The 15249-nt window shown below is 38.0% G+C and overlaps 1 protein-coding gene across 1 annotated transcript; it reads right to left on the bottom strand.

Moving 5' to 3' along the window:
• Positions 1 to 4137: 4137 nt before the first annotated feature.
• On the bottom strand, positions 4138 to 14342 carry LOC131435294 (Bardet-Biedl syndrome 7 protein homolog). Its single transcript, XM_058602996.1, has 4 exons — positions 13848 to 14342; positions 12921 to 13775; positions 5536 to 6022; positions 4138 to 5480 (listed from the first exon to the last, which is right to left on the bottom strand). Exons 1-4 carry the CDS (start codon positions 14340 to 14342, stop codon positions 5092 to 5094), a joined length of 2226 nt encoding a protein of 741 aa, XP_058458979.1. The 3' UTR covers positions 4138 to 5091.
• Positions 14343 to 15249: the final 907 nt, after the last annotated feature.

Below are 15249 nucleotides of genomic sequence, written 5' to 3'. Positions count from 1 at the left end.
TAAGATTGAAATGAAAAGCTTCAAGATTCTATAAAACATCTTGCTCTTCAGTCAGATCCAACTTCCGGTTTCGGGGATATAGGATGATTGGTATAAAAATGTCTATTCCACAAAAATAATCAGGATTTGGATAGTCGATAAAAAATTAACTTTTTTCAGTTTTAGTGGTATTCAGTTTTCGATTCAGAAGGCACCTAAAAATTTAATTCGTGCTATGATTTTTCAAAGATGTCTTCACTGATTTTCAAATATTTTGAAACAAATGTAAACAATACAGCTACTGAGGTGAATTTATCTGACTTCGGCCATACCGATTTTAGAATTCCGGTTCCAGTATAAAATCGTTTCTCAAAGCTCAATCGTTTTCTCAAAAAAAGCCTAATCAAATTTCATAAACAAAAATTCAAATTCATTTAAACTTATATACAAAGGTTATTATTTTCATACATACATACAAAAATTAATTAATTTTATCCAATTATGACTTCCGGTTCTCAAATTACATGATGATTAATTTTTTAATTTTTAAATTCAAACCGATATAGAAGATGACAATCCCGAAAAGCTTCAAAGTTGGACTCAAAACTGTTGTAATTTATTCGTCATATGGCCATACGAATCGGTTTGGGTTATGCTGGTTCCTGAATACCGGCTCTGGACGCACCTTAAATTACCTAAAAATCTAAAGTGGAACTTACATATCATGGCATGTTTGATCGATTATCACAATTTTAGATTCAAATTCGATCCGATTTACAGTTTCGACATTACAGAGTAATGAGTGATTAAAATCTCAAATTGTCGCTTAAACGACGGTCATTAAAATAATGTCATGAAAACTTAAACACCAAAGAATATTCATGCAAAAACACATGCGGATTGATAAAAAAGGTATCATCTCACTGCTAGGTGGATTAAACACGTTTTTCATATTACTCATAACATCAAAAATATTACTGTGAAAGTTTCAAAACCAGCTGTTTATTGAATAGAAATAGGACAGTTTGTTCGGACTTGATCTAACAAACTCTACAAAACCTGTTTACCCTGTAGTTCCGGAACCGAAAGTAGTATCAACAACAAATTTAGAAATTCCTTTGAACCTATAAGTTTGTGAAAATCGATTTGGCCATCTTGAAGGAAAGTGAGTGAGACCCTGTTTTTAACCACCATTTCGAATTCTTCCGAAACCGGATTCAAATGACCGGTATAGCCGAAGTTGGTTTGTTTGTCAGGAACAAAAATGACCTAATAATTGGAACAGTTTTGAACCTAGTTAAACCTAGACTTACTATCTCATGCTCCATTTCGATAAGATCAATTAAACAAAATCTAACAAACGAAGCGAATCTGCGTTTCTGTTCATCAGAACAAATTGGCTCAAATGGCACGTTCCCCTTGATGACTCTTTGAAATAGACTTCAATTGAATAAAAAAAATTGATTGAAAACCGATGTAAAAATGAATTAGAATACTTTGATTTTTAAATGAATTATACAAAATATTTTAATTCACGCTTAGTTTTGCTTTTAAAGTATATTGAAAAGTAAAGATCTGAGGAGAAACTTTATATTCAATTTCCTGCTCCAAATATGTGCATGAAAAAAGATGTAAATATTTTTATCTGTGTTGTGCCTCGTTTGTATTTTTATTAAGTATAAGTAAATATAGAAAGAATGAAAAGAGACAGATGACATGGTAAGTTAAGCTGAGATGAATTGTGTTATTGCTGCTCAGGACGATTCAAGAGCTTAAACATTCGTGAAATAGTTACGATCAGTGTTGAAAAAAAAAAAAACAAATTTTTTTCAAGTGACTTTCAGACAAAAAAAGTATCGATCAAAAAACTCACTAAAGAAAAGTTTACTACCGATTATTTGCAACCGCGATTTTCACTGAAACTGATCTAGTATGTTTCAAAATCAGTTGTGAAAAGTTCACTAGCGAACATTCCTATCGATGATGTTTAAAAAATCGTTCGCACATTGAATCAAATCTTCTAATTTTGCATCTTCACGTAACCTTCAAAATATTAATTTTATTTAGATTTAAATTTCAAACAATACTTTACATAAAATGTGAACTTTTTGAAGCATTGAGACCCGGTTTTGGAGCTATCACCGTAGCTAAGGAATAAAAGCTCGAGTTGTTCTCTGTAAATGTTCTCTAACGATTTGCAAGCGCCTTATGTTAAATTCGACTAACACATGGATCAATAAGTCCCGAGACTAAAGCATAGATGGCGCTCGTAATAAACCAGTAACCACGTCTTTCTAAAGTACTAACCTTTGCTTGAAACGGGTCAAAATTTTAAGTCGATCCGACCAGAAACAGCTAAGTTATCGAGGTTGGAGTAAAGTCGTTTTGTAGTTTGTTTAAAAAATGGAAAAAACCGAGTTTCGTGTTTTGATAAAACATTGTTTTTTAATGGGTAAAAACACCGTGCAAGCGAAACAATGGATTGAAAAATGTTATCCGGGCTCTTGTCCATCAAAAGCAACGATTTGTCGGTGGTTCGCCGAGTTTAAACGTGGTCGTACCGACACAAATGACGCGGAACGCTCGGATAGACCTGTGGAAGCCGTTACACCGGAAAATGTGAGTGAAGTGACAAAAATTATAATGAAAGATCGTAAAGTGAAGTTTCATGAATTTGAGCATGAAAAAGGTTTTTTCCAAGTGGGTGCCGCGATTGCTGCAATGCACCCTGCCAGAAGTCGATGAAAACAATGGCGAAATTGAACGAATTGGGCTTGGATCTGCTTCCCCACCCCCATACTCGCCAGATTTAGCCCCCCAGTGACTACTGGCTCTTTGCTGATATTAAAAAAAATGCTCCAGTGAAAAAGATTTGGCTCAAATGAGGAGGTCATCGCTGAAACTGAAGCTTATTTTGAAGCAAAAGATAGTTTTTTATAAACATGGTATTGAAAAATTGGAAAAACGTTGGAACCATTGTATCACCCTAAAAGGCGATTATGTTGATGAATAAAAAATGTTTTGCAAAAAAATGTTGTTTCCATTGTTAGTCTCGGGACTTATTGATCCATGTGTTAAAATATATGTTTCACATGGATTCGTTTTAGAAAAAATACTGGTGTGACCAAACGTAGTTTATTTCCAACTAAGTTTATTTCTCCCGAACTGAAGTGACACTAACAAATCCTTCGTTTTGAAACATTTTGTATTGTTTGATCCGTAAATATTTGAATGACGATTAACCATTTTTCCAACTCGCTTTGCTAGCAGAAATGGTTTGTTTATATTTACCTGTGGCTTGAAACGCCACCTTTTGACTCAGGCTTCGAAAAATTTGCTTCGCAACAGGCAATAACACATTTCAATTCAATTATTTGAACTGTCACTTTCAGCAATACTTTTTTCTTTGTCACTGGTATTCAATACCCTAATCACTGGAAACTCAGTTTGACCATATTTTCTTTCACTGACAATTCAAGCAAGACGAAAAAATTCAAAGCATATCGTGTGAATCCCATATTAGACTGCATACAAAAGTTAATACAATCAAACCACACTGGTGTCAAAAATTGGTGGTGTGTTTCGTTAGTCCCCAATATATGTATAGCTCTAGTCTTGTATTTTCTATGAAACCAATTAAAAGGCCGAATTAAGCTTTTATACCCACAAACTAACAAGCTCTGCGAACTAGAAGAATTTATAAGACAATTTTATGCGATTTGTGCCTGTTTTTGACTATCGAAATTGAAATTCCAATGAAATTGGTAATTCTCCACTTATCACACTTCAATTCCTGAACCGGAAGTCGGATCTGGATAAAATGCTCAAGAAATTTTTAGGAAACTATAAGACCTTTCATTTAAATCTTTGTGGAAATCGGTTGAACCGTTTCAGAGAAAATTGAATGTACACTTTTTCTTTAATTTTCACATATTACCATGTAACTCGGAACCGGAAGTAAGATCCAAATGAAATTCAATAGCAGGCTATGGGACCATATAACCTTTTATTTGAATCTTAGTTTGTGAAAATCGGTTCAGCCATCTCTGAAAAAAAGTGAGTGCAAATTTCCACCATTTTTGGTGCATATCATCCTATATCTCTGGAACCGAAAATCGGATCGGGATGAAATTCAATAGCAAGCTATGGGACCATAAGACCTTTCATTTGAATCTCAGTTTGTGAAAATCGATGAATGAAACATACATACACACACTCACACGGACGGACACACAGACACACGGATGGACACACAGCCATTTGCTCGGCCCTCGGGACCTCGTTTCAAAAATCGGTTTTCACAATGATTACATAGTCTTTCTATATGAAAAAAGCAAAAATATATTTACAACCATTCAGAAATCAGTTTTAAAAAACAATTTAATAAATTAAAAAAAATGTGTCATTGAATCTACACGAAAGCCTGGTTTTATAAACAAACCTTATTAGATTTAGATTGAAATGAAATATATTTGAATTCGAAGTCCAATATATTTGAATTCAATGCTCTGGCGTTAATTCAAAATGAAATATCGTTGAATTCAACATGTTCAAATTTAAAATTAATTTTTCTCCATGGTACCTAATAGTTGTCGGCGAAATGGGATGTATCCTGCTAGTGTATTGTTTTCTGGGTTACGGTACATTCTTACATTCCAAAGCTGAAATTTTTTTGGGCATTAGTACTTTCTAGGGAATAAGCTTCGGTTTTTCATATTCTGGAGGAAGCTTTCCTAAAGCAAAGTCTTGTCATTACATTCCTTTTGGGGAATTTGGCCTTTCTGTTTCAACAAACTTCGCAGCTGATTCTTAGCGTACAGACTCATTGCATGGCTAGTACTACGATCCTACTGACACTATAAATCCTTCCAGGTCGAGGCTCGAACATAAGACAACTGGCTTGTAAGACCAGCGCCGTATGTATTGAACCAACAACCCGGGCTCCGAAGTTTATTTTCGTTTAGTTTTCTGTAGTATAGTACATTCTAGGGAATATTTTTCCGGTGCATTATGCAAAAAAATCCGACGAAATGGTTTCAGGGAAATGTAATAGCATCCTTCACGACAGTTTAACATGACATGACCTCATATCACTCTAAATTGATATGTTCACTAAACCCCTCCCTCATCGACATCCTTAATAACACTGAAAAAATGGACCAATTTATCAAAATCGTAATTCCCGAGCAGATCAATCAAATGCGGTAACTTCGTTTTAACGTTCACCCCTTTGAACTTGAACTTATCAATGTAGAGATCGGTCAAAATTCCGTATATTCGGTTTAGGATGGTTGGCTGTTTTTTAAACTCCGCTTCGATTTGTCGTTGATTTTTCAACAAATTCTGATACTCTTCTGACAATGTGCAAAATTCTTCATCATTGCGTATATCTAGGTCGATAAGAGCTTGCAAGAATTGATAATCTTTGGTCAGATTGTTGTAATGCAGAATTTTCGGCTCGATAAGTTTAATCAATCCAGGTATGGTTTGCTCGTTTGCATCTGCAAAAGAAATCCCCAGTACTGTAGGGTTATGCAATAATCTATTGTTACCTACTGGTCACAATTTCCAGTTTAATTCGTTTTTTTGTCGCTTCCTTAGTAATAAAATCCTTAAGAATTGATATTGTTGAAATGTTGTCACTCCTAAAATCTGCCTCCATTTTCCCGTACACACAAATGAGAATTGTTCCTACAAATACGTGTCGAAACATCAATCGTATTTTGTCGTTCCCATAAGTCTTTTCCGGTATCTCCGGGATCGTATTGATTAACCAATTGTGCATCTCGGCCTGACTGAAAGCTCCTTTCAATGTAAGAACAGCCATCGGTCGGTTTGTCACATCGTCAGGTATGCTGTGAGTGATCATGTGCAGTGATAATGGCTTAATAGGATATCGTTTGAGTTGGCAGCACTTTGGTTGTAGATTCGGAGTAACATACACCTGCAGAGTACCACACTGGCCTTCTACTGTGCGGAATTTCAAGTCAACTCGATTTGTATTGGACTGGCAACGATAGCTGGCAAGCAAACTATTTCCGCTCTGAAATAAATCAAGAACCTGATTACTATGTACTCTAAGCAAATTAAAATGTATTATTTAGCAGTTTTCTTTTCAAAAACGTTCGTTTGAGATTGGAGGGAATTGTATATTTTCTAGTAAATTAGGGTCATATTTCCAAAATTTTTAAAGTTTTCATTTGAACTAGTGACGTTACAATTATAATTTGTAAAGCGTTTCGTGGTACCGTACTCAAGGAGATAAAATCAAGCTGGTTCAGTTGGGTTCTCTGACAACGTAGCATAACCGAGTGTTTTCATTACTAGTTTTTTAATCAATTGAAGGGTTATTCTTAGTTCAAAGTACGCACAATATCCAGCCAAAATACGCCTCTGAATTTCCCTGCTGGTATTATCGGCGGTCACAAGTGACGCCGAATACACGAACTTATCATCCACCTCGATATCGTCACTGTGTATCAATATTCGTGTTTGGCGGCGTAGTGTTTCTTCTTCAGAGCATCTTCCTATTATGTATTTTGTTTCCGACGCACCTATAGCCAGTCCGATACACCTACCTAGCTTCAGTCTGATCGGATGTTTCCATAATCTTCTCAAGGTTACGTGTCACAATATCAACGTCGTCAGCGAAGTCAAATGCTGTACAGAATTTCGGAAGGTCACGCCACTCGTGTCGATCCTCGCTCTTCGAATCACACCTTCCAAGGAAATATTGAACAAGAGACAAGAAAGTGTATCATCTTGCCGTAGCCCTCTCTGAGATTCGAAGGGTCCCGAGAGTGTCCCAGATACTCGGACGTAGCACATCACTCTACCCATCGTTGCTTAGACCAACCGCGTTACTTTATTCGGAAAACCGTATTCGTGCATAATCTGCCATAGCTATGAATAGATGTTGCGTGGGTACGTTGTATTCGCAACACTTATGGAGTACTTGTCTTATCGCGAATATGTGATCCGTAGGGGCAAGGGCCCCAGTAAAGCCCGCTAGGTACGGCCTTACGAATTCCTTAGCTAGTGGTGATAGACGACGGTAAAAGTTTTAGGAGAGTACATTGTAGGTTCAGGGATGCCAGGTTCACAGATTAATCTGTGTTTCACAGATTTTTTAAATCGATCACCAAAACGAGCGATTGGTAGTGAGACTGGTAGTGTTTTTTTTTTGCTCACCAAAATGATTCCAACCAGCTGTTATGGTACGGGAAACGTGAACAGATTTTCACAGACAGGTTTTTGGCTTGATCACAGATTTAAAAAAAATGACCTGGCATCCCTGTGTAGGTTGCGTTCAGCAATGTGATTGCTCGGTAATTGCAACAGTCAAGCTTATCACGCTTTTTTTAGATGGGACATACCATTCCTTCCATCCATTCCTGCGTAGGATGTCCTCCTCCCAAATCTTACGAATCATCCAGAGCCGCACTCTAGCCAGAGCCTCTCTTCCACGTTTGAACAATTGATCATTGCCCAAGGATTTGTTGTTCCACAGCTTGCGGATCTCCTCACTTATCTCCGACAGTTCAGGTGCTGGGAATCGGTCATCGGCTGAGCGTGCATTGATTCCTGCGTCGTTTTCTGTATTTTGCGCTTCTCCATTCAGATGCTCGCCGTAGTACTGCTTCCACCTGTCGATCACCTCACATTCGTTCATGAGATGGTTACCACTGATATCTCTGAGCATTTCGGCCTCTGGCGTGTGGTTTCTACCTGAGCGATTCACCTTCTTATTGCACTTCCTTGTATCATTTACGCGGTAGCTGCTCCATCGCTTTGCGATCACGATCTTCCTGATGGCGCTTTTTTTCGGAAAATCGAGTTACATCTGTTCTGCGCCTCTCTGTATCGTTCCTCGTTCGATCTCGTGCATTGTTGCAGTATCCTCGCCCTTGCTGGCATTCGCCGTCAAACTAATCGTTTCCTCGATTCGATAACCTCGTTCCTAACACGGTTGCGGCGTGCTACTTATAGTGAACCTTATATTCATCCAGCCATATTAAAAAATCGCCAAGCTGCTCATCAGTTGGTAGCACAAGCTTTAGCTGATGCGTGTATTCCTCGGCAGTACGAACGCTACGTAGCTGCTCGAAATGGAGTCTCGGCGTTCGTGAGCAACGAGTGTTGTGCATCGTCGATAGTTTTGAGCGCATACAAACCGCGGTCCGAATCAATGTTTGCACTGCGGTAGGTGCGGACATTGATGACGTCGGAGAAGAGTCTGCCGATGTGAGAACGTGATCGATTTGGTTTACCGTATGTTGATCAGGTTATCTCCAGGTGGCTTCGTGGATATCTTTGTGGAGGAAGAAGGTGCTTCGGACTACCATTCTTCGGTAGGCAGCAAAGTTCACATAACATTGGCCGTTGTCCTTAGAAGCCGTATGCAGGCTGTCCAGACCGATTACAGGCCTGTACATTGCCTCCCGGCCCATCAGAGCGTTGATGTCGTTGATGACGAGTTTCACGGTTGGTGTGTCGTAGGTTCATTCCAGCTGCGCGTAAAATACTTCCTGCTCTTCATCGGATCTCGTCTCATTAGGACAGTGTACGTTGATGATGCTGTAATTGAAGAAACGGTTTTAAATCTTCAACTCACACATCCTGTCGCTGATTGGATCCACTAATCGAGGCTCGAACCTGAAACTTGTGGGTCGTTCACCGAGTTTTTCTACTCTTATCCATATCTTAGCTGTTGTTAAACCCGATTTCAGACGAATACATTTTTATTTTATCATAGAGATGACTGAGTCCAATCGCAAATTCACACATATGTGTTCACAGTATATCGTAGAAGAGAAGGTTTAATGAATTTCTTATTGTGAGGAAGTTCGTATTATTTCACGAACAAGTCTGTTGTTTACATTTATACTCCATGATACTCTTAAAGATTTTTCGAACAAGTGTTCATGAATTTTCAGTAAAACGCTCCGAATGCAACTAAATATTTTTAAATTCAGTTAGTAAAGTCAGAATTGTGAGTCAATCTCATTGGATGCTAGGAATTATCATCTTGTGCGAGATGTTTTACGTATAATGCGATATAATTCAGACAAATTTTGGATATCATGTACAGCCATTTATGGAACTAATGCGAGTTCAATTATGTTTATGGCGAGGTCATTCAAACGATTATGCGATTGTGTGCTTTTTGTCGCAGTAAAATTGTGCGATAATATCATATGGGGGAAAATATGGGCTTCAACCATATGATTATGCGATGGTTATTATAAAAAGCGTTTTGAGTGATGTAATTCGTGCAACCTTATGCGGTTTGTGGTTCTCTGGGATGACACCCGCGACAGGTATTTAATTATGCCTACGGTAGTGTTATCGCGCCTTTGCTCGCTCGCACCCTCTCATTCTGCTACTACCGCAGAATGCACTATCGTTCTAATGAACATGCAATCCAATTTAAAACACAACAACATATCTCATTCCATAGTTGTTGATTCCTTAGAGAATCGTAGATCTAATACCTGTCCAAATCACCAACGCTCGGGTAGACCTGTGGAAGCCGTTACACCGGAAAATGTGAGTGAAGTGACAAAAATTATAATGAAAGATCGTAAAGTGAAGCTCCGTGAGATGAGATGACACAGATATCACATGGAAGTGTATTTACTATCCTTCATGAAAAATTGAGCATGAAAAAGGTTTTTTCCAAGTGGGTGCGGCGATTGCTTTCGATGAAACAAAAACAGAAATGAACAAAACAATGAAAACAATGGTGAAATTGAACGAATTGGACTTTGATCTGCTTCCCCACCCCACATACTCGCCAGATTTAGCCCCCAGTGACTACTGGCTCTTTGCTGATCTTAAAAAAATGCTCCAGGGAAAAAGATTTGGCTCAAATGAGGAGATTATGTTGATGAATAAAAAAAAATTTTGCAAAACAAAATGTTGTTTCCATTGTTAGTCTCGGGACTTATTGATCCATGTGTTATATCACTATTTTGAGATGTTCAATCTGAGTTTGAATAGGATCAAATCTCAATATTATTCCCTAAGCAACTCTTGTTCGTTAACTCGGAGTAAACATGATGATATCAGTGAGCAATCCGCCAAGACGATCGTCACAACGCAACGCAAAAAGCGTTCCTTTTAAATACAAAGACTGAACTGATTTTTTTCAATAATATCATTATCGTTGTATATACTGCGCTGCCGGGACAACAGTGTGCTGAAGAATTTACCAGATTCTGTTCGAATCGAATAGTGAATGAAGACATTTTATGATATTTCAGAATTACATGCTAGAGCAGTACAGCCTTCATCAGTTTTTACATTCAATTAATTGTGCATAACTGATTTTCACAAACTCATCGAAACTTGCAAGCCTGTTTACGAAGAGTTAGACCAATGAAACAGCCTTGTTTTTAAAATAGATAATGTTTTTACTTCAGAGCACTTTTTATACTGTTATAAGTCGATAATAAATTTGTGCCCAGGGTCTCACCGTATGGTTTCTTTTTTATCTACAACTAGCTGACCCGTCGAACTTCGTCTCGCCCAAAATTTTTTGTTCGAATGTATGTATTCGGAGCAGAATTGTCAAACGACTAAGTGGTTAACGTTCATCTTCAATATTTTTCTGATTACTTAACCTACAATAAACGGAATTCGACACACATTCGCTTTAGCCCAGAAAAAGAAACATCACCAGAACTTAATGTGAAAATGTGAAGTTAAGCAAAAATCGAGCAAATGAACAGACGGTCATCTCAGGATATATTTACAATACAGCACAATCTTTCCATTGATTCACAATGACCAATATTATTCATCTGATTTCATTCGATTCCAATCCATCAACTGGTGAACGATATCAGAAATTTTTCTGCTGCCAGCGATATTTCTAAAACAGTGCATTCCGCCAGCCATTTATGTCGTTTTCACTTCATGCCAAACCTAACCCAGCCTAACTGCTGTCAAACCATTTGTTTGAAGCTAGTTTCGAACCTAGTTTCAACGTTGTTGAACTGAAAATCGAGTCAGTTTCGAACCCGGTTTTTAAATCAGGTTTTCTCAAACCTCCGTTGTTAAGTGCGAACCTATAACAGTTTCCCGAAAAGCGTTTGTATGACGGAACTTCTCTGGGTCAGTTTCAGTTTTTTCAAGCGAAAACGACATTAGTAAGCAATAATTTTGATATCCAATTAAGCACGTGGCTGATTCAAGTATGCATGTGAAATCTCCACACAAAACAACTCATTGCGCGACAAACAATTTTTTTCAACGATCTAGTATTCCTTCCTTCGACAGTCGAATACTTATGCAACTCGTTATGCGCCAAACACCTATCGATGATCTAGCAAGCATAGACGACTTTTTCAACGGAAAATTCCATTGTCCATACAAAACAACTTTATAGATTTTCCCACTATTCCGGTGAATTTTTCTAATTTTGTCGCTTGCTTCTCTTCCAGCTCCAGAGCTATTTTCTCCAAGCATAAAATGGCGCTAAAATGACGATTAAACTCGAGAGTAACCTAATCATAAACAAATTTTTTTTATTCGCACTTGTTTAGTACGAATTTTTCTCTGTGAAAAGTACACAAAGCTAATCGAATTATTATAGATTTGCACTAAACTGATGGTTTTTATCTCCGATTTGTAAAGAAGCAATCTTTATAGTACTTTAGATAACATTTGCAATCATTAGAGAAAAAAACAGATTTTGCATAATGTTTTGAACAGGATGACGGAATCGATCATCTTTGACGAGAAACTGGCTCTGCGAACGTCCCGCAATTGATTTAATACTGAACTGAATGCTTGATACTGGAACTGGAACTGATCTGTGGACCTGAATAAGCCGGAATGAAACATTTTCTTTACTTCCGGGGCTAAGCCGGACACTTTTTGGAAATTCAAAAAAGCATCCATTTCAACTAAGTTTTTCACCTAAATTATCTATACAGTTGTGTAGCTTCAACTTGCAGCTACAATTCCCACTTTGTGGCATGCATTAGATTTTGTACCAAGTCACGATGAAGTGACTATTCAACCCAAAATCCTATATTCGGAACTAATCCGGATCTCCCATCGGACTAAACTGGACTATAAAGTTAAACACAAAAATGAAAAAATGAATGCAATAGGGCGCCAAATATTAAGATAATTCAATGAGAGGAAAAGATTTGGAATGTCTGTTGGTTTTGAGATTGCGTGAGACATAATTCTGGTCACTGGGAATATAGGTATTGTCTACAAACTTCACGCCCTGCAGCACCAAATATTTGTTGTTAAAACTGACTTTAGTTTATATTGAAGACCATTTGATTGTTTCGCTACATATAACGAACGTTTTGCCTAAATTCATAATAGATCTAGTTTTAATGAGTGATAAGAAGTAGAAAAAATATAGTTATCAATCTTAAGGTATGTTTCAAAAATTTGCTAGGAATTTCAAGTCAAAAATTATGTGTCCGTTTAAGCCCCTCTCCTCGGTCTCCTCTAACTCAAGTGGTACGTTCTCTGAATTATTCGAAAAAATTGTTCTTCAAGCATTGGAAATTATCGAGAAAATTACGATAAACGAAATTAATATAGTATATAAATAATGAAGTTGATTGTTGAATCAAAAGATTGCACCAGGCCCGTGCGCAGGAATCATCCATGGGGGGGGGGGGTGGATTTCAAGGGGAGAGGGGGGTGTCCAAAATGCGAAAAGGCGCCTCATCCACTATATTGACAATGTAAAAAGCGGAGGGGGGGGGTGGCGGGGGGGTTATTATGTCAGTTTATAAATAGATAATAAATTGACAAAAAATATGAATTGTCAAGTTATTTGCACTTTAATATAATAAGTACTCCATTGTTCATGAAACTTAATTTAAAAAAAATTCTTCATGGGGGGGGTTAAAACCCCCAAAACACCCCCTGCGCACAGGCCTGGATTGCACCTTTTCCGGTCTTACCATTTTATCACATTCACTGAAGCTAACAACTGCTGAATTTTTCTCTACATCGATCAAATTAATCGGAGCATCACACTGAAGCAAAACGTGCTCAATCGAAGTAGGGATTTCAATAGTTAATGCATAGGTTGCATCCTCCTGGCACAACAGCATCGAATCGTTTACCGGCAGCATTGGAATCGCAGACAGTCCGGTTGATAGAGCTTGCGTTGAATGTTGATAGCGTTCTCGTTCTCGGTTTATCGCTTGTTCAAGTTCATAGATTTCGACTCGTAATTTGTGTAATTTTGTTGAGTTATCCGGAGTTGTATTATCTGCACTGCGTTTATTGTTATCACTCAGACTTCTGCTAATGCATTGGGTTGTCAAACCAAATACTCGACCCGAGTAAGTACACACAACAATTTCCAAGTAACTGTTGGCCCCAACGCAACCTCCCTGAACACAAGAGATACTTTCGTTGAAGTTTTCACGGAATATCTGAGTGCATTCCATTTCGAATTGATATTCATCTGAGCTCATAATAAAAACTTGCAGTGTACCATCCCGTCTTCCGATGATCAACTCATCTTTTCCATCTCCCGATAGATCGTATGTCGTCATGCAGGTAACAGCACTGACATTTTCATTGTCTTCAACCAACGTCTCCCGTTTGACCTCACTCAGTAGAAGGTTTATGTGGAACAATATCACCTTACCATCGCTGAAACCACACATGATCCGATCGCCCAGACCTTTGGGAACATGTAGAACAGTCGGTACACTGTCTACTTCCAATGTTTGACGTACTCGTGAGTGCTCTAGAATTCGTAGAACTCTTCCCGAGCATGCCAGGACGGTGATAAGTCGACTTGTCTGCAATTTGTATGATGTTAGGAATTTTGATGATTTTAAATTCTGCTTGAAAAGGCCCTTGATCCAACTCACATTATTAGGACAGAGTCCAGCCACGTCCACGATCGCGTCCCCGCATAAATACGACCCTACCTCTTTGCAGTCTTTATAGTGATTGTATACGTGATTTCCACAAACTAGTAAATCACTTCCGTTCACAAACATCGATCGAATGTTTTCCGTCAAGTTTGTTTCGAATGACAGAAACATTTTTCCCTTTTTGTTGAAGCCCCGAACCTTATTCTCCGAAGCGGTAAATATTTTATCCGGCACCGAACCGATAGCGCCTCCGAGTTTGACCGATGCGATTTTATCGCTCGGTAATGTTTTAAAGTGAATCTGCAGCTCATCTTTCTTCATAGAAAATAACTGCAAAACTCCGTCTTGGTCACCAACTACCGCCTTCTGCTGCTGTCTGACAGTACCTCGTGAATCGCTGCTTCCGGACAGGGTTGGTAGCAGCTGTAGACAACTGGGTGCCGTTAATCCGACGGTAGCATAATCGACAAGGGTTAGTTCGAGTTCCATGTATGAAATATGGAAGAAAAAAACTAATCTTTACGATGATTTTTGTTGATGGAAACCGGATCTAAGGTAACCGTTCATTATGCGAGCGCATGCGTGTCATCGGTATTCAATAATCAACAAGCAAAGATAGATTTTTATATCAATAATTATGCCCTAACTAGATTCGCTTTTGAGCTGAAGCTCTGATATGTCCAGCGACCCAAAAGCTTCAATTCTGAACAAATGTTTTTAATAATAAAAGCATATGTTTCCTGTCACAAGGTTGATCAGGATTATTGCCTGTATCCGAATAATAAGGCGGTCAAGAGTTACGTCATATTTGTTTATTTGGTTTCGAGCCAGTAACATACTTTTATTTCGCGTTGGACATATCAAATTTCGAGCCAAATAAAGAGCATTTGTGGCATGTGATGATTTTCTTTTTTAATCAAATCTTTCTCCAACTGTCAAAACTTGTGAACGCAGGCTTCAACCTGTTCCAACGTTCAAAAACAGGCGATTCCAATGTCAAAAACCTGTTTTAATACAGCTAGTGGTGTAATGATGCCTTTCTCATAATAAGATTTAAGGCCTGGCTCCTCCAAACAATTTTCACCAAATCGAAAAAAATGTTTTTTCGTTAAATTGCTAGAAAATACTCTTAGAAATCATAAAGAATTAGTTCCGAGGTTACAGCCGACCGAGAAGTTGATAGAAAGAAGGGGAGACGAAGCGTGCATAGGCACGATTAGTCGCGAATAAATACATTGTTCGACTTGTTCTCGAAACCACGTTCAAAACTTTTGCACATATCAACATAAAAGAAACGACATTGTACTCGTTAGATGTGTCTGTATGGTCAGGAATACAACCAAATATATTCATTGTTATTTATATAAGTTATTAACAATTGAAAGTTTATAGGAAG

This window comes from Malaya genurostris, chromosome 3, assembly GCF_030247185.1.
Source record: "Malaya genurostris strain Urasoe2022 chromosome 3, Malgen_1.1, whole genome shotgun sequence".
NCBI lineage: Eukaryota > Metazoa > Arthropoda > Insecta > Diptera > Culicidae > Malaya > Malaya genurostris.
The sequence above is the reverse complement of the archived record's forward strand: the minus strand, read 5'-3'. Positions and strand labels throughout refer to the sequence as shown.

What these genes read in the sequence shown, in the direction of transcription:
- LOC131435294 (XM_058602996.1), bottom strand. Translation starts at nt 14,342, where the DNA reads ATGGAACTCGAACTAACCCTTGTCGATTATGCTACCGTCGGATTAACG. An exon ending in CTGGACTCTGTCCTAATAAT is followed by an intron (nt 13,776 to 13,847) that starts GTGAGTTGGATC and finishes TACAAATTGCAG; the next exon opens with ACAAGTCGACTTATCACCGT. An exon ending in TAAACTGGAAATTGTGACCA is followed by an intron (nt 5,481 to 5,535) that starts GTAGGTAACAAT and finishes TTTCTTTTGCAG; the next exon opens with ATGCAAACGAGCAAACCATA.